Below are 26,485 nucleotides of genomic sequence, written 5' to 3' on the forward strand. Positions count from 1 at the left end.
CGGTCAAGGGGGATACCAGTAGACATTTGCAGGGCGTCTTTGCTGTGTGAACACTTCTTGTTCAGTACACTGCTCTATCTTGTTGTGCTTTGTCTTGCTGCGCTACATCCTCAAGCATCCAGCCATCTTTCTGTCTTTGTGTTTCCTTCACTTGACAAGTTTACTTGTTGAAAACATCTGTTTTCCAATTATTCCATTCCAAAAATGTCCCATTGGACAGAAAACACAATAGCTTGTTGTCCCATAAAGAAAAAAAAAACATAACAACTACAGGGAGGGCGTGTATTTTTGGAGCGATGGGCATTTGTTTCAGAATTAATTATCACAATAAATTGTCAGATAAATGTAGTTTTGGTCCAGTGGGACATTTTTTGCACTATTGGGGTTTGGAGTAATGGACAGTCACCTATTCAATATGTAAATATTATACACTATTGTTGATTTGATTTATTTGTTAACACATATACACAAAAGATACAATTTAATATATACGTAAACAAGATAAAATGTGATGGAGAGGTGGATCTAATTAATTTTTAATTAATTGATTGATCATTTGGTCTGGTCAAATGTCAAAACATGGTGTAAAATAGATGACGTGTTAACAGTCGTGGCTCTGTGAGGCTGCACAACAGTGATTTAAGCTAAGTGCATGCTAACACCCTCATAAAGACAAAGCTAACATGCTGATGTTCAACAGGTGTGTTGATTTCCATGTTCACCATCTTGGCTTTGCCTGTTAGCATGCTGACAAATTAACTGTAAAATCAAATAACTGTTGAAATATTTCAGCTGGGACCAGCGTGTTGGACCAACCACCAACCCCACAATCTGTTTAAGCCATGCTGTGCAAAATGTTCATCACAATTAGCCCGCCTGAAGCCAAAACTGTCATATTTAAATTTCTTTCCAATAATATTTCATTGAATTTTGAGAGAGTTGGGAAATAACATGCAGCAAAGGGCCATAGGAGGGAGTGGAAGCCATGGCTGCTCCAGAGGACTCGGCACATGGGGCAAACACTTGACCAACTGAAAAAACTACAACTGATTTTGCCAAAGAAGTCTGGTTGCATTCCAGGAAATTCTGTAAGAAAAGCTGTCTGGTAGCTGCTTCTCAAAACTGGGGTGCGTTGCTGCCGATTAATTTTTCTGTTGATCCACTAACCAATTAATCGACTAATTGTTTCAGCTTCAGAGCAGAGGAAGGCTCTTCACATTGTCTGTTCTCCAGCTTCCAGCTGACTTAATTCCAAGAGAATGTCTGCTTAGACTTTGTGTCTTAAATTTTATTACTACTCATTCCGTAATAAAGTTTTTTCCCTCTTTGTCCTCAGGTGAAAATTCATCATTTCAACCCCGCTCCCACTCAATTGACCATCACACACGTAAACATCTCCTCTGCACCCGTGCGTCTCATCAGCCATTGTGAGGAGGGCAGCCGCCGTCCCAGTCCACCCAGCCTCTGAGTTTAGACCCCCCCATAGAGGTATGCACTCAGCCTTGTCATAGCTCTAGGCAGTGCATGTTCTTGTTGTGGGTTGAGCAATTGCATTAGTCATTTCACATTCCAAATTCCTACCCCATGCCGTATTCACAACTCTCTCTGCCTCTGCCTCTCTTCTCCCTCTTTTTTTTTCTGCGCCAGATCCATTGCTCCCCTCATCCTCCTCATCATTTAATTTTCTCTCTGCGCCGTGTCGGGGTGTGGGGATTAGGCCCAGCGCTGATGCTATCTAAGTACCTTCTCTTCAGAGGCGGAAGTCTTGTAGGGTTTAGATGTTTGACCTGGGGCTCAGAGGTTCCGATTACAGGACGGGACTGCGCTTTGTGTCCTTGAGCAAAGTATCTACCGATCCTCCCACGCTTCAGTTAACATCTACTGTTCTTACACAAATGAGTGATGTATAAACCTCAAAGCTATGTACGTTGCTTTTCGCTAAGCAACACAAATATAATACATATCTCAAAAAAAAAGTACCCCAGCCCCAGTGTGGCAACTTATGGAAAACCATTTCCATCAATTTGAAGGAAAAAAAAGATCCTGTGAGTAACAAGAAGTTTTCTCAAAATATTTTTTCAGAACAATGACCTAGACACTAACTCAGTATTTTAAAATACTAACTCAGTATTTTGGGATAGTAACTCATTATGTTTTTATAGAGATGTATTTAATTGTGTTTGTAACAACTCACAAAGATACATTGTAACAAAACATAGTCACACTGTTATAAAAAAAAAAAAAAAAAAAACAACCTCCCTATGGGAAAAAACAATCAAACAAAGAAACAAAACAAAAAAAAAATGTAACAACTTTATGTGAAAGAGATATTGGACACTATAATTATTTTGAAACACCAAATCATTATATGGAAATATTTTGAGATACCAAGTCATTATATTAAAATGCAAATTCATTATTAAGTCATTATTTTTAGATACTAACTTGTACTACTTTTGAATTACTAAGTCATTTTTTTTTAAATTGTGTCATTATCCTGTAATACTAAGTCATCTAAGGATATTAGGTCATTATTTTGAGAAAGATTTTCACCATAATAAGTTACATGATCTTTTTTTATTTCATCACATTGGTGGACATGTGCTTCCATACCAATTCATCTTCATCCATCAGAGCACAGTGTGCTGCTGCAGCCTAGCCCGGCATAGTAACCTTTACCTGAACCAGGCCCACGCAGACGTGAGAGATAGTGTTACTACCAGCGTCACCCTACATTATCTATGTCATTCAGTGTCTCGGGGTGACTGAGAGAAGCTTCAGCATACAGCAGGCCGACTGTAGCCCACACCCGCACAGGAAAACCTGAATACAAACACACACACTCACATATCACTCCCACTGAAGTGACCACAGGTGTGCACATGGCAAGTATGCACATACACACATATGCAAAAACCTTTCTGCCCTCACCTGTCTGCTGTCAGGACTGTTTCAAACACACACACACACAGGAGCTTGCACACTGCGCCCCTGCTCCGTCCAACCCCCCACCCTGCTCAAAGCAGCCAGCCTCAGGGCTTGTGCGTGCGAATCCGGCTGTGGACTCAGCAGCCCCCATCGCTGCACCCCCTCCACTCAGGGTAGTGGGGGAAATGAAGGCTTTAGGAGTTCATTATAAAACAACAACAGCAGCAGCAGGGGATAGGCCTCCTGGGGCCACAAACTATCCCTTCTCATCCCTCCATCCTCATCTTTTTGCTTTATGTCCCTCAATATCTCAACCCCGGTCCACCCTGCTCCCCGCGACACACTCCTCTCCCTCGCTCCTCGTCCCACGGCACAACATGCCTTTTTAAAAACACAACATTTGTGCTGAAAAAGTTAAATATTGATCTGCAATATTATAATATGACGAGTTAATATAGTGAGTCAGTAGTCTCAGTTTATGAACTTGTTTGACCTCAGACATCAGAGAGACGGCTGACGCATTTATGCATCACTGAACTGAAGTTTTCAACTTTATTGTCCCAAGAGGGGAAATTGATATTGAAACAAAGGATACAAGCAGAGGTTTATATTAGTGATATAATGCTGTTATTAAATACAAAGTCAAAAACATATTGTTGCTGTCCAGTGAAAACCACATATCTCAAAAGCAGCCCCGTTTCCAGCTTTGTGACAACCCAACCCACCAGATTTTTAATGGTGTATTTAACTTTAAGAAGTGGGAAAAATGTTTCAACCCGTAAAGGAACACTTAATCCATCATTTTATCAGGAAAAAAATGAATTGCCTAATTTGGAGATACATGATTTTCATCCTGGAGAGATTAAGAACTTTTGTACTGATGAAAAGGCCAAGTTTTATATTACTGCTACGGTCCAGATTTGATTCCAACCCAGGCCCTCTCATGTCTTTCATGTCTTTTTTCAGCTGGTACTGTCAAAAAGCCAGAAAAAAATAATTTAAAACAGTATTATTAACTGTTAATAAGTGCATAGTAAAGGGTTTATTAACCTTAATAAGACACTGTTCTCGCCTTAGATCCAGAAGCTGCAAAAAGTATATAGAATAAATAATGAAGCAACAAAAAAGCTTAATAATGGTTTAACAATGACATAAGTCAGCTAAGCTCAATAAATGTGCTTCTAATGCTATTATAAACCATTACAAGAAACTCATAAAGCTTTTATTAGCATTCTTAAGCAGTCTATAAACTGTTAACAAGTTTCTTATAAGTGCTTATAAGAATGTGACAATAAATGTGTTCATTATGTTATTATTAAAACTTATTTAGTCTTATTAAAACAGAATAATGTTGATAAGCAGCTTATAAGGCCTTATTACAAGAATCTGATTGCGGTTATTTTTGACTGATACTGTAATTGCGATATGATTTGCGATATTAATTTTTACATAATCATTTCTATTTTTTATTGAAATAATATTAAAATGATAATGCAGTGAGTTTTGAGGGGATCTGCACCAAAGAAAGATGTTTTTGTAAGTCTGCAGAATATGATATGTAGATCAGTACATTTCTGCAGCTTGACAGAAGTAAATTCAAAATGATATTTTGACCTACATTTTGTATTAAACTAATATTGTGCCTCCTGAAAAAGAAAAGAGGGCTATATTTTGGTTTTAATAAAATTTTGATGAATTGTTCAGCCTGAATACATTTTTAGCAATAATTACTGCATTTTCCGAATTAAAAAAATAACTTTCAAAGCATTTTGTCTATACATAATTGATTGCTGTTTGATGTATAGAGAAGAAAGCATGCTTTTTCTGCAGTTACAATGATTACTTATTTACCCTTTGTCATGTGGTTTGAATTGAGTGACATTTGGCCCATCTTATAGCTTTATGCTGTTTCTTGTTGCAAGATTTACTTTAAGTTACATAAAACTGGCTGTTTCTTGCCCCAAAGGCATGCAAGTGCACTCATCACACTGAGAGATAATTTGCGGCAACAATAGCATGCACTGTACATCCATTACAGGGATTTTTAAGGTCATAAAAACTCAGTAATTTTGAAATTGTCTTATAATTCGCTGCAATACTTGGGGTCTTTGGTTGATGTTTTAATAAGGAATAATAATGTGTAATCATAGTAATTAGAGAGCAACATCAAAAGCACCAGAGCACACTCTATAAATACCTCATACAATAGCCCTCTGTATGCTGCAGGTTCACTGATGCCTTGCAAATGAGTGGAAAGTTATGATTCACGGCGGATAATAGCACGTAAACCGCTCTCATCGTCAATCTGGGGCGGCCAAATGTTTCTTTCTTATGGTGAATCGGGGGTCAAACGCTCTGTAACACAGCATTCCTCTGAGTCATCACCTTTGTCATCATCGTCATTATGATTGTCAGCGTGGTTGGCGTGCTGGCTGGAGGCACAACACCTGTAAGCGTGACCTCCACCCACCTTTTACCAGGCGGTTGACGATGATGCAGACCACAGGCCTTTCAGATGAAAAGGAGGGCAGGGCAGTATCAGCAGGAAGTGGTTTCTGCTGGATAGATGCAGGTCACAGAGTTTCAGGCAGGTGTATTGCACCCACTTCCCTGTTGTGTGTGGTGCAATCTCATTATAGTTGACTAAAACTAAAACTCAGTGTGAAAAACAGTTTAGTTAACTGAAATAAAAACAAAAACTACACTTCAGAAGCAAGAAAACTAACTGAAATTATATCCTTTACTTAGAAAACTAACTAAAATAAAAAAAATAATCAGGAAATATCTTTCAGTCTTTGTCAGTTGTGTCAAATTTGTCAGCACAGCAAGTATGAGGAGGCACTGGTGCATGTTGTTTATAGAGACTGGGATATCTACATGACAAAGTGTTGTGTTTGTTTGTCGAATCAGTGCCTTTTCTGACCCCAGGATATTACCTGCATGAATATGAATGAAAATTATCTGTTATAATACATCATATTATCAAGCAAAGTGTCCTGCACTGCAGGATCAAACTGTAATTGGAAGATCAGTCATTCTTGAGGAACTGGGACGAGACTGTATTTTTAAGGTTTTTAATTTTTACTCTTCAATTATGCTGGGAAATAAATTTTAAAATATCAAACTCTTGGCTATTAAACCTTGTAATGGGCAAACTTTTTATTTAATGGAGACATCAACTTGATTTTTATTTTTTCATTTGACTGTGAGCAGCCATTTCATTTTTTAAGTTGCTGAGTTCTCTTAATGCTAATTAAAAGAGTTTTAAACCATAATTTTTATTTAGCTTTTATGTAGAAAGGCTATGGAGATCACATGTTATGGTTAAGAAATGTCTGATAGCAATATTATCTAATTAATGTATCAAAAAATAAAAAATAAAAAAAAGCAGAAAGCCAATGCCAGTGCAACTTTAAAGGGCCAACATTTTCATATAAAATTGATTTTAAAACAAAGGTAATTATCATAGCACATACCTATGTTATCTGTAGCTATTGTTGGTTTTATATTTTGATGGTTTTTAATGCATTCTGACACAGAGCAAGTTTGGAAACTAAAAGATATTAAACAAATTTTCATAAATTCATTTAATAAATTATATATATTTCATACTTATAAATCCTTATAAAATAAGTTTTCACCAAAAAAAATTCAGAGTGTTGGCATTCATAATTTTTAAAGGTTTTTTGGTGGAACACGATTTATCCCAGTGTTCAATAATGACATTTAAATACATTTTCTCATCAGAAATTCATAATAGGTTGTTTAAAAATACCCATTTTAGTTGTGTCCCCAAGTTTCCACTCAGTCCTGTCACTCTGACACATTCTCCCCTCTGTAAATGTGGGATATTACACGAGTCACATGATCAACAAGACGAAGCAACACTTGAGACTCCTGAAGGACAGAGGAAGACCAAACGCAAATTCTGTTCCTCTGTTTTCTCTATTATTGTTCATATTGTTAGTATGACTGACTGTCAGCCTCAACCTTCAGTTCAGTTACCTCATTTATCGTTCAGACATTATTATGTTTTTTCTTAAAGATGTTTTGTTAAACCATTTGAAGGAGCTCATACTCTTAGTATTGATGCCATGTGGATAAATTTCATGTATTTGCTAATGCAATGCTAAAAACTCAGTCCTGTGACAAAAATTGCAGGATGCTCATTTAGGAACAAAGTAAAACCGTTATTAAACTCGTTCTGAGCTTCTTAAATCTCGTCCCTGATAAATATCCTCCATATTATAATAACAAAAAACTAATACAGAAACTGAAACTAATAAAAATTAAACTAAAACAAGCAAATACACTCTGAAAACTAACTGAAACTGAACTGAATACAAAGTAAAACTAATAAAAAACTATAATAACTCTGGTGTGGAGTGTGTGTGTGTGTGTGTGTGTGTGTGTGTGTGTGTGTGTGTGTGTGTGTGAGAGAGAGAGAGAGAGAGAGAAGAGTACGATTGAGTGCTGACCGCCCGTGGCGACTGAACAAGACACAACAAACACATGGCTCTTACAAATGTACGTCCATTTATTAATCTTATTTATTTTAAATAAGAGATGTAATGCAGCAAGATTTAAAAAAAAAAACATTTCCTTTTGAAATATGGATATATATACACATATATATTACCAAATTCAAAAGAACTGTACAAAAACATCTAAAATATGATCTTAGGAAATAACTCTGCATAGCTCATAAATCTGACTGATATTTGCCAAAAAAGATGAAGTGAGGTAGAAAAATTACGATTCCACATTGTCATATGCCTGGAGCCCTGACATGAGTTATATTCATATTTTATATATATACAGATCAGAATCACTCAAACAAAACATAAACTGGCCGATAAAACAAAACCGTGTGGGTCCGACGTGCACTTTTGACCTGCACACATGGACACATAAGAGTCGTCTTGGATGTTAAGGGTAAGAGAGTATAAACATGGTGATTTTCTTTGATTGGCAATTTGGGAAAATAGAGAGCCTGATTAGCCCACTTCAAAGGCATTCAGAACAAAGACGAGGCTAAATTAGACTTTGAGGACCAAAATGGTTCAGTCAGGCAATTTTAAACTTGAAAGTATAGGATAGTCTGTGCTTCTATAAATAGAGGAAAAAAACAAGAGGAGGGCTGGTATGTTAAGAAATTAAGTGTTTTTCATTCTTTGTGTTTGGTGTTTCCTTAACTATTACCCTTTGTATAGTGTTTCCCTTTGTTCTCTTGAGCACACATTAGAGATTTCCATAGACATTTCCATAAGAGCAACTGAAACCCAGCTTGTTTCTTTACACAATAACCCTGTTAATGCATGTAGTTACAATATATATCAGTGGCATCAACCACCCCTCGAAGCTTCCAGTGATTCTATTTAAACATATAATTAAACTAACTTCTATGATTAATTATACACTGTGTATCATATGTAGCAGAGAGAGCAACTTAAGTGCTTTTTAACCAGACATGAACCCTAATAACATGGGGTGTCACAATTCTCCAAAGCCAAAGAGGTTTTTTGATATTTAGATTTCGTGTCTAGATTTTTAAAGATAAGCAGATCATTGGTTTTAATGCCCTGACAGCTGTCATTTACATTTTTAAATTATTCTTTAAAAACTGCCTCTGCTGGATTGAGTGTGATATAACAGCTGTAAGCTACGCTGTGTTGTATTTTAAGTGTTTTTTTTTTCTTCAGACACCTGCCAGACAAAAACAATATTGGTAGCACAGCCTGAAATCAAAAGGTTCAATTCAATCGATTTCTGATTTAATATTGAAACTGTGACACCCCTGCTAACAACACAGCAGACAGGAAGACAGACAGACAGGTGGATTCCTTTTAAGGCCATTTTAGCCTCAGTGGCATCACTCATTTACAAAAACATTAAAGTATAAAGCAGCAGTACAACAGGCACAATGGGTCGGCTGCACCAACAGGACTTAGGCCTGGTCTCAAGCTAAGTTGGTCCTAACCCGGCATTCTAAGTCCGACCTAATAGTTACACTGGTTGCACCGTCTAGGCTTTAGCCTTGTTTTCAGGAGCAGGTGTAAAGTCCAAATCTAAGATGGTTAATCCAGAAATACAGATACCTTTTATTCTTTGCCAAGAAAAATTAAAGCAATACAGGTGGAAACTGAATTCTGTTCAGCCAGAAATAACTCTGTGAAGTGATGTGGCTGCACTGATTTAGCTAACACGCGATGTGTATGCTGTTAACACAGAGTTTACACAATTTGTATTGTATAATATTTGCCGAATTAACAAGACAGCCCAAATAAATGAGAATTTGTCATAGACAGCATTTCACAATGTTTATTATTTTTCTCGTCACTCAACAACTCACAAAATTGCATGATTTTTAAAGGGAGTCTGGGGATGTTGTGGTTACTCATTCAGTGGTGAAGTCGGTTGAAACAGGCAGTGTGCTTACTAACATTTGCCCATCTATTTTATCTGAACAACCATTTATGACCTAAAGTTGACTCCTTCTTTTTTGTCATTATGTCAGACTGCTTGACAGTTACTGTTTTCTTGTGCTAGCTGTACAGCTCTAGTAATTTTCTTACCTCAGTGTGAGATGAAATAACCTTTTCTTCTTTGATCCTCCATAACACTGCTGCAGTTTAGAAATGATAAGCTACAAACCAGCAAGACAATGGAAGATTGTTAATATATCCCAGTGACGCACGCTGCTATGCAACATTCATAGTGTTGTGGACGTTCACATGAACACACACCGCTAAGACCATAGATCGTACTTAAGATTAGGCTTAGGTTTGGTTGGTGCAACCGACGTTAAATCCATTCTAAAGACTGGTCCAGACAAAGACCGACTTAGCAGTTAAGACCAGGCTTAAAAAAAGACCAGTTGGTGCAACCTACTCAATGACTGATACAATAAATAGTCAAGTGGAAGGGGGCCAATGCAATTACAATACAACAAAGTCACTGTCAGAGCTCCCCTGCAGATGGGGGGAGGGGGTTGACATTGTACTGCTGGTGACATCCAGTCCAGTCCAGTACCTTGTTTAAGAGCTTGTTTCCCTCCGTCCCAGAAGAGTAGTGGCGTTTCAGTGCATCCAGCGAGAGAAAAGCAGAGTAGTTTGAGAACATCCTCACCTACAGTAAATTGCTGCATATCAAATCAAATAACCAGAACTATTATTATAATGTTACACGTATGTTCCTCCCCAAATAACATGCGGGACAGAGGGGAGAAGACATGCTCTGATGTGAGATCCCTCAGTGAATTGTCTTTGCCTATATTTCTTCTATCTCAACATCTGTTATGCATTTTTGCAGGTGTACACCTCCTCCTCCCTCACACATGTCTGACACTCCACATGGCAGCACCAGCGTACCTGGCAGTGGCAGGACAGACTGGTGAGGCGCATGGCTGTGTTATAACCCCGTCCACAGCACAGGCTCTGACAGCTGGTGTCTTTGGCGCACGACCGTCCGCCTGTACCCGGGGAGTAGCGGGAGGGTCTGCAGAAGCTCGGGGACTCCTCCAGGTAGACCAGGTCAGTAGTGCGGAGGCTCTGGCCGTGGCGACGGGGCCCCGCAAGCTCCGTCTCCCCAGTGGCTGCGTTGGTGACGCTCAGCACTCGCACTGCTGTGTCGTATCGATACTTCAGCAGCCGTCCGGTGTCGTGGAACGGAGACAGCTGCTTCCAGCAAGTCCGTACGGCACAAGAGCCGGAGACGCCGTGACACTTACAGGTTGTTTTCAGCCCGCTCTTCACTGCCTGAGATGGGAGAAAAAAGAAAGCAAGGGAGGAAAAAAAGGGAGATGTCAGTTCCTTCAGTTTGATTCATTACCTGGCCTCTTATCTGGGAGGTCTATCTGGACAGAGTGAGACAGTTTCCTGCAGGGTCGGTAGGGGGTTAGGAGTGGTGGTCTGCAGATAGTGTGCCTTTAGCCCACCTCAGTCAATAATTTTGACATAATGGATTGGGGGGGGGGCGTTCAGTATGTCGTATTTCATTTACTTCACATTTCTCACTTGGACAGCTCTTGCAATTTTTTTTTCTTTTTGCTCAATGTGTTGAAACTAGCTCTGTCTGTCTTTCCTAAAGCCTGAGGCAAAGGTGACAAACAGTGCAGACAGTGGAATCTCTCCACCCTGTTCTTTGTACATGCCTGCTCATGGAAAACATTGATAAGAATTTCTGCGCAAGAAGAAGTGCCAAAAAATATGTAGCAGCGGTTTGCGATGGTGCCCCTGATTTAGGTTAATAGTTCACTGAGCTTGATGGTCAGTGATGAGAACGCGATCACTCCGCCTGAGAGCTGCTGCTTTCTTGGCGGGGGCCAGAGACAGGTCACACAGACGAAGCCAGAGGGTACCTCTGGGTTGAAAAGTTCTGCTCAGTTCCTCCCTTTGCAGGTATGAACCCCTTAGGGGCTTCAGAGCACCATTACTGAGGGATGTTGTGGGGGGTGGGGCTCCGACCACTTCATGTTTTTGTTAACACGACTTGTGGTTTCTTCTTGGCCACATTGGTGTAAAGTGAGGAAAACATTTAACTCAGCAGAGATGAGATAAGGCAGTTGCCCTCAGTTCTTCCTGTTGTGTTTTTTTTTTCTTTTTGTCTCCTAAACCATCTCTGGCTCTGTCTAGGTGTGAGCTGCAGGAGAGGGACCCTGAGGCCTGCTATTTCGGAGCTACACAGTGGTGGTTATGAACATTAGGTGGATTTATGAAGAGCACAGTGATCCAGTAAGTGGAAAAAAATGCTCGCTCGTATATTAAAAAGAGGCCACGGTTATAATCGTTCTCTCCGACATGAGACCTTTAATTTTCTGTAGGCCCGCACAGCAAGCTTTATCATGCCTGAGAACACCTGGCTCCAACGATCCCACAGCCGTCTTGTCTCCCTGCTGCACGGCCTCACCCTCTGCCTCTGTACGATCCACCAAGGCCGACGACGGCAGCAAATAAGGGGGCGTTTGTCTGGCTGGCACTGTGCAAAATATGCAGGTGAGGATTCGGCATCCTCTGATTGTGCTGAAGTGTGTCAGAGGTATAATTTTCATGTAAAATCGCAGCAGAGCTAATTGACCCTTCCAGAGTCCTGCCCCTTTTTGCTCTGTGCCCCAATAAAAGTTGAAAAAGATTGGTACCTTGCAGAATATCAGCCAACTTTCTCCTTACCTGTTTCCTGTAAGATGGTTAAACATACAGTCACACTCAAGTTAGTCAATATTCGCAAAATACTACCTAATCTACGTTGGTCTGTAGCTTGGTTATGTCTGATAGCTAAATTAGCAAAATATTAACTAACTAGCTAGCTAATCTACTTCAGTCATTAGCTACTGTTTTGATAACATTAGCTAAATTCAGATATGACATCTTTTTAACATCTTCAAAAGTTGATTTTCTTTTCAACATAGAAAAGCTTTACACACAACAGGAAACAGGAAAGGAGAAAGTGACCACGGTTCCGCTGGGTACCGGTACCCATTAGAGGCTGACATTTTTTTAGGAATTCCACAGGACAGTTTCACTTTTCATCACAGGATCAAGTCAAGTCAGCAGGAGCAGGTGGAATCAGGAATTATAATAACAATAAATCAGTTCTTAAGATATAAATATGCACTTGTCATATAAAGAAATATTATTTATTTTGAAAGTAATGCTAGTTGTTCTGTTGGGATTGGGACAGGACAGGCGAAAGTAGGATGGGACAGGAGTGACATCCCACTCCTGTGTCACCTTCCACCAATCTTGCATAACTGTTATTGGAGCACAGAGCAAAAAGAGGGGCGGGACTTAGGAGGGATCAGTTGAGCTAAACGTGGCTCAGGTATAGGTGTTATGTTTTTAAGCCTTAGGCTTGGAAGGCAACTTTATCATATAGAGGAAAGGGTGCAATTCCGCTGAGGCACATTTGATGTAATATTTCTACTCCACTCCTTTGGGTTTATTTGTTCACACTCACCCGAATTCCAACGTTGATGTTGTGGGCATCGACCTGCGCCCTCAGGTCCTTGCTGACTCTCTTTTGGCCAAGGAACTTCTTGAGAAACTTGGTGCTGTATTTCAGGTTGTCGCCGCAGACCCCCCACTGCCACGCTTCTCGATGCTGGATGCCGGGGGAGTCGTCACATGTGCACCTCTCCATTCGGCCTGAGCTGCACGCTTTGGCGAGCGCATGGGTCAACGCTGCGGAGGACACCGCCAGCAGGAAGGCAGTCTCCTTGAATGCTGGGGTAGATGTAGAGGACATCAGAGGAGGTGGAAATTACATCAGTATTTGTGGCATTAGCAGCATGTCTTCTGAGTGCAAACTATGTATAGCTTAAGGGATTAATTCATACAATCAGCAAACTGAGAAAGACTTTAAGCCAACATGTTTATTTACAAAGAGCTCACTACGTTGTCATGGTTTACTACAGCCTCAGCATTATTCTGCAGTTTTCTTGAGTCATAATTCCTCTTCTGACCTTTCTGTTGGTTACGCACTGTTATTTGCTTCTCCCAGAGCCATCACCAGGGTATATTTTGATCCAATTAATTATTATTTTGACTAGGAAGGATTTTCCCAGATGAAAGTGGGTAATCATGCCACCCTTTTCCTCTGGGAATGGGCGCTTTCCCGTGATAAAAATAACCACAGGGCTCGAGCGCTCTCCACCACACCACATTTCTTGGCTTTCTACTCCCTCATTACCTCCATGCTGACCTGTTCATGTTCTCCCACACACTGATATCCATATGCATAAAGCCTGGAAGATCCTTAAGCATTTTCTGTGCACAGCAGACCCGCGGGAGACTTGAGCTATGAGCAATATGGTGATTTAGTATGGACATATCTTTTTTTTTTTTTCAAGTGGACCTAATCGATGGTTGTATCAGGTCAAGGAGAAAGTATTCAAGTAGGCAACTTTTGGGAAGTTATTTCAGACGTTGTATCAAGTGAAGCGGACTGTGCAGAACATCTTACATTGCACAAAATAAAAGAGAAGAGTCAGCTGGTGTTGTGGTCAGAAATGCTTTGGTATTACAGTGACTAGAAGCCTCTCTTCAGATGCAGCACGGCTAAATACTGGTCGTAACTGAAGCTAATTTCTGTGTTGTAAAATCAGTGATGCAGGAAGGAGCTGGTAGACAAGTTTGGGTTTAAGTTTTAACGTGATCATAAGGAAGGAACAACCAATACAAACAAAATTAATGGTCTAAAACTATTTTGTTTGCTTTTTATTATTAAGAGGTAAACAATATATTAACTTGTGTTTTCAAAGTGTGAGACTCTGGGTCTCCTCTCAGACAAGCTTTAATTTACTTGCTTAGTTTTGCTCAATTCCTGGATATCTGTGGGATCATGATTATGTTATTTGTTCCTGCAGACACAGCTGAGCAAGATAACTTAATATTGCTGTTTGACATCATTTCAGACTACACCAAATACATAAAAATGCATGAAATCCACCAACACTGTATCACTGAACTATGTAGGCAATTCTATGTGATCTCCTTTTGGTAATTAATGTAATAAAATCTGATATTTTTTCACTTCCTTTTAACCGTAGCTCCCCTGAAATTATTTTGAGCCCCTCTGGAGAGGACTGCCTCCCACTGTGTTTGAAAATTGCTTGTGGGTCGCACCATTAATAAAAGAAGTCAATCTAATATAATAAACATTAATATAATTATTTTATTAAAGTTACACTGGAATAATATTTGAAGTCTGTCTCCAAACTTTTGTGACAGCTCTGCTTCACAAACACTGAGTTGATTTTACCATCAGCATCAGGGCCATGCAAGCAGATGTGGCTCAGCACCACAATTTACTGTCTTGCTCAGAGAAATTTGCCCCAAAATAATAATAAAAAAAAGTTCTTCTTACCTGTAGTGCTGTTTGTCCACCTAGGTTGTGAGTGTCTGAGTTTTGGAGATGTCAGCCGTTGAGATGTCTGCCTTCTCTCTAGAATAATGGGACTAAATGCTACTTGGTTTGTGGTGCTCTCACCAAAAAATGCATTTGAAGAACTCGACAGCAATGTCAGTTTCCAGAAATCATGACCCAGTTACTCCACAGACATTGTTGAGAGCAGTTTCATGTAGGAACTCTTATTTTTCTAGTGCGAAGAAAATAGTTTCTACATGAAACTGCTCATATTTTCTGGTCTTGAGCTTTTAAAATATATATTTTTTGTCACTTTGAGCACCACAAGCCAAGTCCCATCGAGTTACATTATATTGTAGAGAAGGCAGACATTCCCATGTCTGTCTATGTATCTCACACCAAAACAAACTAGATGGCTAAATAGTACTACAGGCCAGAGGAAAAATAAGCATTTGGTGATTTTATGAACTGTCAACTTAAGATAAAACACACTATATATCTTCTAAGAGAGTAATGTAGATTTTTAAAAAAATCGGGCACCTATGCACCTGTCTCGAAAAGGATGGAACACAAAAGGGATGAAGGCAAATAAAGAAGATAAACAAGTCTGCGTAACTGGATGGTCGAAGCTTCCATCCCAGCATTAGCCACTTTGGATCACGGGTAAACATTAAAACTGCAGAGCGTGTTGAAGTTCTGGGCTGAATGAGCGGCTCACCTCTTTTCAGGAGGCTTCCTCGGCCGTCCAGACTGCAGTTCCAGCGCTCATTCCTGAACTGATACCGACACTCCAGGAGGCTGAGGCGCACCGACTCCCGCAGCGTCTCGGCCAAACCGGGTTCCCTGCGACACAGTCTCTTCTGCCGCCTGGTCAGAGTCATCTGCTCGCACTGCTTCAGGTGGGCCTTGCCCGTCGGAGGTTCATTGGAAAACGGACCTGGTAAAAACACCAAGGGTTCCCGACCTGTCAGCCTTGGAGTGGGGAAGAAAACACACAAAGATTTAGGTGAGTAGACGAATGCAAATTTTCTAACGCTGAAATAAAATGTAGGTCTATAGCCTTCTAAATATCTTCCAATAATTATTATATCACTGCCATTAAAATCAGCGAATTTGTGTTGCAGTTACTTTCTTTTTACGCTGTTTACGCAGTCGTGCCACCTGGAAATGTATATTTCTCTGTCAAAAAAATTAGACCGAGAAACGGTGTGTCTTAGTTTTTTGCAGGGGTTATACTTTAGTTTTCCTATTTGATGTAAAAACTATAAATCATTAACAATCCGCGTACAACAATTATTCAATAAATCAAAATAAAACGCGTAAAAATAGCGTAATAATTAAGATTAATGTGGTTGAGATGCATCTTAAATTGCCTCTAGTCATGAGTATGGTTTGTTGACAAATTAGCGGGACAATTTGCGAAACTGTTAATTTGTCGAACAGTATAATAACGATTTAAGTCAATAGTTTGGGTACAATTGCGCGTGCGTAATTTGGCTGAACTTCATAAAGGTTGTTGTTATTATATCCACTCAGGATTAAAACAACAAAGACGATCGATTAATGTGATGGCCGAAGTAAAAAGGAAATCGGCTGACCCAAAGTAAGCTGCAGAGTGCGAGAGGAGGATGCAGAGTGCAATGAGTCGCAGTAGGCAGGCGGTCCGTGGGAGCCTGGAGCGCATGGTGCCGGGTTGGCGCTGCTCTTCATCTCGCTGATTCTTCAACGGAGAAAGTCTCTGCCATCTGGTCGGCGCACCTCTTTAAGGGGCCCCACATGCACACAGACTTTCAATCCGGTGCGCCGGGCCCAGCGGTCCGCTGGGAGGCAGGGCCCTTTGGTGTGGGGGGTGGAGAGTGGGTGCATCTTCTTGCTGCACCCTCATTGGATTCTCCCAATATTGTTACTGTATGTTCACTCCCACTGTAACGCCACCCAAGTGGTCAGAGCTGCAAAATGACTGGGGTTACCAGCTGTAATACAGAAACCTCTGTAACACTTTCTATGATATATTATAATGCATTAGAGACATACTTATAATGTGATATGTCATGCTTATAGCAGTACATAACATCTATAAGGCTATAACAACAATAACGCGTGATGCCATGACATTATAACCATGCTTATAATGCATTACACTGTGCTTATAGTTATAAGCACTCATAAATATTCATAATGCTTTATAACAATAATGACGTTTTGTAATGACTTTTAAGGTCAAGGATCATAAAATTGTTGGTCACTCATTATAATGCATTATATCAGTAATTATAAGGCATTAGTAAGTGGTTATAATGAATTACAACTGAGTACTATAATATACTATGGTCACAGCCAAAAAATATCAGCGAGTGATGTATAATGCATTGTAAGCATACTTATTATGCAGTATACTGTGCTTATAGCAATGTATAATTATAGTTATAAGCATGCATAAATATTCATAATGATTTATAATAATAATAGTGCATCATAAAGCATTTTAGAATGACATAATGTCAACTGTCATATCAGTAACTGCAGATCACTTATATTATAATTTATTGTAACAGTCATTATAATGCATCATAATTGGTTATAATGTATTACAACTACACTGCATGGTGGTTTCATGATCAGAGTGTGAAGCTCTATTAGACCCCAGGTCATACCTGCAACGTAGGCCAACACACATCCATTCTGAGGTGTCCTTGACCAACAGGTTGGATCCCTGACTGTGGGGAAGAGAAAAAAACAAAAAGAGAATTCTCCCATTTTAGACATACTGTATTTATTACTTTATAATCATTGTGATTAGGCAGCCTAAATCCACCAAACATGAAAAGAAATTAAAGCTCAGCATTCAGCATTCAACCCGATGGATGAGGAGTTAATGATCCACGAAGTCTGAGATTAAAGGACACAAACATACAGTATATTATTAAAGGCCCTTCAGCCTGTTCTTCCAATGAACTGCACTGGCTCCTCAGAGGAAAACCAATCATGGATAGAGCTCCATCTAGTGGATTCAATATAGAAATTCAACATGGAGATAACATTTGGAGAGGCTGACCAAAGCAAGTCCAAAGGAGAGGAGATGTCAAATGAATACATCATGGTTGTCACTAGGTGCAAAGTATTCATTATTGTCTTGATTAACCATTTGATCGATAAAATTCCAGAAAACTGTGAAAAATTTCCATCACATTTTCTTACAGCCAAGGTCATTTCCTAAAATATCAGCATATTTGTCCAACTAAGAGTCCAGCTCCCCAAAATATTGAGTTTTCTCTCATATAAAACAGAAAAAATCTGCATCTGCAAATTCTCACTATGGTGAAGCTGGAAAGAGAGAGTATTTGCCATTTTTACTTGTACAGCGATGTTGATTTTGGCCACGTTAAATGACTGTTTGTGTTAAAGGAGTGATACAACAGCTTCAGTTCCATGTAGTTGAATTTACTCAAAGAGAAGTTTTGTTGCATCCACATATCAATCAACTGACATTATTATTTTATGATTGGTTTGTGGAATTAACCTGTGTAATTGTCACAAGAAATCTCAAGCACAACCACGCCCATTTCAAACCCAAAACAGGAAAGTGTACAAAAAAAACTTGGAAACTGCAGACTTGGATTATGCCAGACAAGCAGTACGGAGGCACTTTTTTCAGTTGTTTTTTACATTTGAAAACTGGTCACCATTAACTTACATTGTTTGGGAGATTTTGGGGTGGACTATCCTTTTAAAGGTTTTTAGAGTAAATTGTAATCTAGCTACTTTAGATTTACAGTTATCTAAAATTTAATTAACTAATATTTTTCCTTCCAATCTACTGCTGCGCTCTCCAGTCCAGTGGGTGGCGGTAATGAGCCTATAAACTGATTCGTCAACCACCATGAAGACCCAAAGAAGAAGAAGACGCGGGTGGTGACGACGACGACGACGGAAAACGCCATTTTGTTGTAGGACAGGACCAGCGACGGAGGACTGAGAGGCGTCAGTTAAGGTAGAGATACTATCTGTATATATTGAACATCAAACTGTCCTTTGGATATGATTTTCATCTAAATAAGGATATAGAGAAAAAAAGGTTAACTTCTTGAGAGTTTGATGTGAGTTGGGGAAACTTGAAGCCGTTAGCGGTTTCCTTAGCAGTTTAACTTTAGCGCGACTGTTTGCTGAAAAAAGTTTTTTACAGATTGTATGCCTTCATATTAACTCCTCTTAAGTAACAACCAGCGAATATATAAGTCAGTGTAGTCTTTTTGCTCATGGGTTTTGTCTTTTTTAATGTCTCTGGACGGTTCAGTTGATGTTAAAGTTAGTCCATGGCTCCTAATACATCTATAGCTAGGCTAATGTTAGCTTATGTTTAACGAGCTTCCAACTGGGCTAACACTTCTTCCTGCTTTATGGCTGATGTTAGTTCACCAATAATCAAAGTTGAAAGTCAGTTATACACCCAGCAACACGGTAATTTAGCGTTAACGTTTGAATATCAGTTAAATTTCATGCACAATACGCCAGTTAAGTGTCAGCATACGTATAATTTAAAATCAGTCCATGGTAAATAGGTTGACATTTTCTCTTGTGGGTGTTGGAGTCAACTGACCCACCTTAATTCAACTGATGACTCTTGGCATGAGTTATTTCATTTTATTTGACTTGGCATCGCAGACGTCTATCTGAAGGAAGATAGGTGACGCAACCTTACTTACCTGTTGGTATGTGTTCTTAGTTTTAGTAGTCCAGAAAGTAACTTATCATTTACATGGAGCTAGGGTTGTCTTTTTTCCTTAAGCTATGGGGTAGTTGTAATCCTTTAAGGGATAGTTCACCTAAAAATGAAAATTTTCTATCCACACTCATGCCGTTCGAAGGTCGGGTATAGTGTGTGTATTTTCGGAACAGTGGGCTTTTGTTTTCAGGATGACGGGCTTGAGTTCACATTAACAGACAATTGTTATAAACAGCTGATCAACTTACAGTGGAAGACTTACTGTCGCTTGTCATTGTCAAGTAAAACAATAACTCAGTGGTGGTCATGGATATTTATCAGCTTCAGCTGTTATTAAGGAGAGTAGTGAGCCGCATCACCACTGGAGTGAGGTAGACAAAACATAGCTGAGTACAGTAAATAAAGGATTGGATTTTGATCTGCGTTGTTTCGCCGATATTAATCCATTAAAATTTTCCTGGATCAACAGCAACATCTCTAACAATTAACTGCTTATCATTGGGTTTGGTTTGTTGGTCTAACAAAAAACAAGAGATGCCAACTTGTGTTTGGAGAAATTGTGACCTTTTACAAACCAAATATTTAATCAATCTGTCAGTTATTTTCTACGTGTAGTAAAATTATTTGATTCTAGCTACAGTTCACCTTCCTAATGAAAATCTTTCCTACACAAATATAGTGTTGTATAGTTTCATAAGAAATTTTACTCCACAAAACGTTAATAGTAAGTGTCAACCCCTCACAACTGACACAGAAGGGCATTTTCTTCTTCACTGGACATTTTGCATCGTCAGCCAACAATCATACAGGCAGAAATCGGTTGTACATAGGGCCGTGATATCAATTACTTCGCTGACAATAGATGCAGTTGTCCCGAATTGAACACAGCGAGAAGATATGTTGTCATCTTACTCACTCTTGCTCTTCCTGAACTGGAAGAATGTGTGCATGTAACACACGGCTGAGCAGAACAGGCTGAGGCACGTCTCCAGATGTCAACAGACATTGTGTAAAAACCTTAAAACCACTGGAGTATAAGCAGGTGGTGGGTTGAGGGAAATGCAACAGAAACATCATTTGCAGCACTTGAACAAGTTCTGGAATATACTGACCATGTTGGTTGTTAATGTCCTGTTTTTTTCCTTTTGTGGAGCAAAAAGTTTTCTGACTGTTAGAGTGAATGGTGAAAGAAGTAAGACAAAGAATCAGATGGTTTGGATTTTTGTCAGACATGTGAAAAGTAGCTGATTCTTCTGTTAGTGGATCAACCGAAGAAGAATTGGCACATAGGTTTGGGCTGATGGATGATGCCATCGTCCATTGTGATAGCTGGCAGCCATCGACCACTAATCCCTCTACCACCATCGTAACAGCGCAATCTAAAAGCCCTCTGTATTTGAGGTAGTGTGTTCCCTCATAGTTGCCATAGAGTTGTTGCCCAAGTTGCATTTTTCACACAGATTTTGATTCTCCTCAATAATTAAGGCCGAGTATCGGTACTCAGTGCCTTTTAAGGCATTGACTGAAATAAACTGGTTCTAAGTGATAGCAAAATGTCTCCAGATTTAGGAGGCTGCAGCTGTCATTTTAAATATGTCTGGTTCATTTAATTAGAATTTCAGTCAAATATATATTTGGATGTAGGAGATGGTGATAAGTGTTGTCTCTAGCAACATTGCCAGCTATCCCTGACACACTCAGAAATCTTGAAATCACACAGGTCAGCCAAAAACATCAGCTTCTAAAGGTGGATCTTTAACACTTTGATAATTTGTCATTGTTTACAGTGTGGTATCCAGTTTTTCAGAGACCTATCCACTCAATTTTTTTTGTTCTTCTGCAGGTGAGCCAAGATGGGTAATTTGTTTAAAGGACTTTTTGGCAAGAAAGAAATGAGGATCCTGATGGTAGGGCTGGATGCGGCTGGAAAGACCACCATCCTGTACAAGCTCAAACTGGGAGAAATTGTTACCACAATCCCTACCATTGGTGAGTCATCTCCTGCATCTGCATAACAAATTTATAGCATAATACCTGCAGTGACTGATATCTCGGCATTGGTAAGAAGACAGTGCATTGTGATGACTCAGACATCACTTTGTTTTGTTTTTTACTTCTTTTTTTCGTCTATCCACAGGTTTTAATGTTGAGACGGTAGAATACAAGAACATCAGTTTTACGGTGTGGGATGTTGGTGGCCAGGACAAGATCAGGCCTCTCTGGAGGCATTACTTCCAAAACACACAAGGTGAGAGTCTTCTGTTTTTTGTTTTTTTTTAGTTTTTTAAGCTCACTGTTGGACTAAGGCATGTGGTTACCTTCATGCACTGCCTTCATACAAACCTCTCCTTTTTTCCATTTTCAGGCCTTATCTTTGTAGTGGACAGTAACGACAGGGAGCGAATTGGTGAGGCAAGGGAGGAGCTGATGCGAATGTTGTCTGAGGATGAGCTCAAGGATGCTGTGCTGCTTGTGTTTGCAAACAAACAGGTGAGTTTGAGTCATTGTCCTAATAAAGTACATCATTAGTGGGAGAAAGCGGCATCCATCAACTAGCCATTCATCTATGAACAGGAGAATGGCTCACTATCACTTGATAATAATAAAAAAAAATTGCAGAGGTAGCTTTGGCATAAAGGTTGAAGAAGTCAGCTTGTGACTGGAAGGTTCAGTGCCCAGACAGGAAGGATAAATCAGAGGGGGAAGTAAAATAGGTACGCAGTTGCCCCAAGTGCTCATTAAGTTAACCGTATAAACTTAATAGTTTTGAATCATTACCTTAAATACTTCTAGTAGATCCTGAAAAACGAGGTGAGTCAGCTTTAGTAGGCTACAGCATTTATTCAGTGTGTCAGATACATATTTAATCAACATTTAAAGGTCCAGTGTTTAAGATTTACAGGGTCTATTGGCAGAATATAGCAGAAATGGAATATAATATTCACGCTTCTGTTTTCATTGGTGCATAATCCCCCTGCTGCCAGTATTTCAGAACCTTTAATCTAGAATCAGAATTATCCAGATTTTGTAAGACCTTTTTTGGCATCCTGTATAAAACTGATCTTCTCTGTCATTATTGTTCAAATAATTTTCAGATATAATCTTTTGATCCAGATACCACAAGATCAGGATTACAGAATCTAGATTTGTGGTCTTTGAGTAGGCCTCCATATGTTAATTAGGGGACCATCTCAATAACAGAAAAGTTAAAAATTACATGCAAATTATTCATATTTTGTATCTGTATTAGCACACAATACATAGGCTAGAATTTGCTGGGGGTGCAACAGTTACAAATTTGACATTCATACTTTTTTACCCCAATATCCTCAGACTTATTTCCTGGCAGGCTGTGCCCATTAGAACAATTAATATGAATGCTTATTGTTTGGCATTTCTGATTGGCTGCTCTTTGCGATCAATAACAAGACCTAATCAAACTGAAGAAAGCGCAGGCTATCCTATATTATAGGTCTTTTTTAACTTTCAAAAGAAATAAGCTAAATTGCTTTGAAATTTAGTGTGAGCCTTGGCTTGGTTGCCAGTTTGCCAGTTTCTTCACTGCAGGTTGTAGAAAAGTTAGTTGGAGGACGTGGCTGAATCCCTGCTTGAGACATTTTGATTAGGGAAGCATGCAGCTTGGTCCTCTCCCCAAGAGGACAAAACCAAAGATCCGTGACTAGACAATACCAGTTTAGAACACTACAGGGAAAAGATGCAGCCGTGTAAACACTCCCTTCTCTGCTGGGATCAAGTTGGCTGATAGCGGCGCTGCGATTCAGCTTGTTATGTGGCAGGTGTCTGGTTTTAGAAAAGTGTTACTGTGTGTGTTGGATGCTAGACGCCAATTTGTTTTCACGGAGAAGTCTGCCCGCCGAATATCTGTCCTGTAAATGTGTAACTGTGGCAATAACAGTGCTCATGGTGTTTCCTCAGGAGAGATGAATGTTTTCAAGAGGAAGAAACTCTTAATTATCTCTACAGGAGTTGTCACCACCTTGGTGAAATTTTATAGATTATAGTCTGATGTCCGTTACCAAGGAGGTGCTCCTTTCAAAAATATAAGTTATGTCAGGTAGATTTTCATCTGCAACAGTGCACCCCTAGTGGCAGAACTTGCATATTGTACATTTAAATGATTCAGACTTGGATTGGGGCCAAAACAAGTAGTCTGAAACTATACATCACTTCTTAACTATGAGTGGAGACGCTCACACCCACGCTGTCTTTATAGGCTTGTATGAATTCTAATGTATTGTTATTAAAAAGTTTGTATAAAGTTGCATTATTACAATTTCAAAAAATGGATAAATGCATTACTACTCATCCTGTAATGTTAATGTGAATTAATCAAGCAATTGATGATGGCAAGTGACCTTTAAAAGTTGGTCTGTGCAAACAGAAACTTAATTTTTTGTCTTCTTGTTAACTAACTGTTATGTTTGCTGTGTTTTCTGCTCTTTCAGGACTTGCCCAATGCCATGAATGCAGCTGACATCACAGACAAGCTAAGCTTGCAAAGTCTGCGCTCTCGTACCTGGTATATCCAGGCCACATGTGCCACTACTGGAGATGGTCTCTACGAGGGTCTTGACTGGCTTTCAACCCAGCTAAAGAACGCAAAATGACCTTTCACTCCACCTCTCGTCAGTGATCTCTGTCTGCAGCATGTTGGGGGACTGCACTGGTCCTGGTCTCCTCTTCTTTTCCTCTCTCATCTAAAGTGTTGGACCTTTGGCCAGTGCGTCTCTGCATCTGTGTACTGTATGGGTGTGTTTGGATGAGTATTTTTGGATGAATGAGTGTGAGTGTGTGTGTGTGTGTGTGTGTGTGTGTGTGTGAATGTGTGTGTGAGAGAGAGAGAGAGAGTGGGAGCAGCTCTTCTGTGCCTTGAACACAGTTAACTCTTAAGCACCTCAGCCTTCCAGTGTCAGCACTTCCAAAAGCACTGATCTCCACAAAACAAAGACTTGCACAAGATGTTGAGTCCTCTGTGCCATCTGTCAAGGATGTTTGAAAAACAAAAAAACATTTCTTAATTTTTTGAAATTCAGTTCCACCTTTGGTGGTTTTCCCTCTTATGGCCATGGCCGTCATATTTATCCTCATGGGAACTTAAACACACAAAGGATTAAAATGCCAGTCATGAGCCTAGAAAAGGCAATAAATGTTTGATGTTTACATTATGTGGAGGTGTATTGTGTGTGGCTACTGCATTGTTTGTCAATGTGTGTATCCTCAGGGTGCTGTGTGGGTTTCAGCTACATGGAGGCCTTAGTAGAGTTGCTCCCACTCTGTTTTTTTATTTACTGAAAGCCTTATTTACTCTTGTATGTAGTTGTCTTTTGGTTAGGGTCTGTTTTCTTTTTCTATTTTTTTTTTTACGTTACTGTTGATGCACGCATGACCTGGTTTACTTGAGCATGAGCTGACGTGCCAGGTGTGCAGTCTTTTGAGTAAAATGCTCTCGGGACCAAATTGGTTGGATTCAGAAAGGGCTTGTTGTGTTTGGTTCAGTTTGGGATTCACCTGCAAAGTGTGAGGTCGCACCTCAGAGGACACACGTGCTCTTGAACAAATTGTCAGCGCTGTGATAAACGGTACAGTTGAATTGGAAGTGTTTGCTCTGGCCTACTGTTTGAATCAGCACTGTAAACGCTTCCTTGTGCTTCAGGCTTTATGGTGTTTTTCCTGCATGCAGCCAGGGCGCTTCCCCTGGACTTATTGACATTATGACCCTCTGATGCCATTTGCACAATCTCATCAGCTTTCCCAACAGAGGCCTACGTAAAGACAGCGGTTTATCTATCAGCTTTTGCAAAGAACCCATAAACAATAACCCTCCTCATTGCTCTACACCAGCAGACAGTTAAGATGTCCAACCCAGTAACAGTGTAATTTCCCACACATTCAATTATTCCAAAGGCTTCTGCAATTAATAAGAAACCAATCTTGAACTGTGCACACCCCTTACTGAGTAAATATGACTCTAAGGTCATAATATCAAACTGACCTCTAAAGGAAAATTCATTTTCCCTTTTTGTATTTCTACAACTGGACATTTAGGTGTTTTCTTGAAAAGTTTGGGTAACTTTTTCGGGCTTTGTCTCTGTTATGGTTTTTCCTAAACATCTGTCGAGTCGATAGGACAAGTCACACGATCTGATATACAGCAAAAAAATACAAATGTATATAATATTCTATAAGAAAATGTATTTTAACTTGACATTGTCCACGTACCCTTGTTCAGATGTGAAGCTTTAATTTTCAAGATCATTTCAAACAACAAGGTATGTGCACATGTATTTCTTAATGACCTTTTATGCTTTTTTAAACTCATCTTGTAACATCTGATAAATGCACTATAATAAAGAGATCTCTATTGTACATCTCCTTCATTGGCCTTTTTACTGAATAATTTAAAAATGTATTCACATGAGAAGTAATGCCTCACTGCAATGAATATAATCCTTTAAGTTCCGTTGTAGTTGAGTCAGCTGAAGTCACAGTGATAGTGGATTTAAAGTAGAAGTTCACATAAAAAAAGACATGCAAGTGATGAGTGGGATCACACTGATGTTCCAAACAGCTGTGGGTGTAATCCTCAGTATCAGGTGCTCATGTTTGCTTAACAAACATAAATCATTTCTGAGTTGGAAATATTTATAAAAAGTTGACTGGGTCAAATCAAATATGTTTGATATTATTTTTACTTATGAATATATTTGCAGTCCATTTGATGACCAAATTTTAAAGACATTATCCATTTTGTTTAATTTAAACTGTTTTGCCCTTAAAATTGTGTCTTTCTTTTTAATCAATGAAAGGTAATAAGTTTTTGGAAGCTCAGATCATAAACCAGTAGATGCTGCATTTACTGACTGCGGCCACTGGAGGGCAGTGAACACTCGTGATTCTAGATACACTCAGGTAATTTGGAGAGAAGAACACAATCACTCCCATCATATACTT

At 39.4% G+C, this 26,485-nt stretch overlaps 2 protein-coding genes across 2 annotated transcripts; one reads left to right on the plus strand and one right to left on the minus strand.

Annotated features, from left to right (window-relative positions):
* Positions 1-7,447: 7,447 nt before the first annotated feature.
* On the minus strand, positions 7,448-16,602 carry wnt9b (wingless-type MMTV integration site family, member 9B). Its single transcript, XM_084744466.1, has 4 exons — positions 16,389-16,602; positions 15,509-15,762; positions 12,883-13,148; positions 7,448-10,685 (listed from the first exon to the last, which is right to left on the minus strand). Exons 1-4 carry the CDS (start codon positions 16,472-16,474, stop codon positions 10,224-10,226), a joined length of 1,068 nt encoding a protein of 355 aa, XP_084600592.1. The 5' UTR covers positions 16,475-16,602; the 3' UTR covers positions 7,448-10,223.
* A 2,024-nt stretch (positions 16,603-18,626) lies between these two features.
* On the plus strand, positions 18,627-25,900 carry arf2a (ARF GTPase 2a). Its single transcript, XM_084744467.1, has 5 exons — positions 18,627-18,781; positions 21,357-21,502; positions 21,651-21,761; positions 21,879-22,003; positions 23,980-25,900. Exons 2-5 carry the CDS (start codon positions 21,367-21,369, stop codon positions 24,139-24,141), a joined length of 534 nt encoding a protein of 177 aa, XP_084600593.1. The 5' UTR covers positions 18,627-18,781; positions 21,357-21,366; the 3' UTR covers positions 24,142-25,900.
* The last annotated feature ends 585 nt before the right edge of the window (positions 25,901-26,485 follow it).

Source organism: Lutjanus erythropterus, chromosome 19 (assembly GCF_056507025.1).
Source record: "Lutjanus erythropterus isolate fLutEry1 chromosome 19, fLutEry1.hap2, whole genome shotgun sequence".
Classification (NCBI taxonomy): Eukaryota; Metazoa; Chordata; class Actinopteri; order Lutjaniformes; family Lutjanidae; genus Lutjanus; species Lutjanus erythropterus.

Bases quoted from the DNA above. Each gene is read 5' to 3' on its own strand.
- wnt9b (XM_084744466.1), bottom strand. From the start codon at position 16,474: ATGCGCTCCAGGCTCCCACGGACCGCCTGCCTACTGCGACTCATTGCA. The intron at 15,763-16,388 runs GTCAGCCGATTT...CCCCACTCCAAG, and splicing joins CACTCTGCAGCTTACTTTGG to GCTGACAGGTCGGGAACCCT. The intron at 10,686-12,882 runs GTGAGTGTGAAC...CTCCCATCTCAG, and splicing joins ACATCAACGTTGGAATTCGG to GCAGTGAAGAGCGGGCTGAA.
- arf2a (XM_084744467.1), top strand. From the start codon at position 21,367: ATGGGTAATTTGTTTAAAGGACTTTTTGGCAAGAAAGAAATGAGGATC. The intron at 21,503-21,650 runs GTGAGTCATCTC...GTCTATCCACAG, and splicing joins TACCACAATCCCTACCATTG to GTTTTAATGTTGAGACGGTA. The intron at 21,762-21,878 runs GTGAGAGTCTTC...TTCCATTTTCAG, and splicing joins TTACTTCCAAAACACACAAG to GCCTTATCTTTGTAGTGGAC.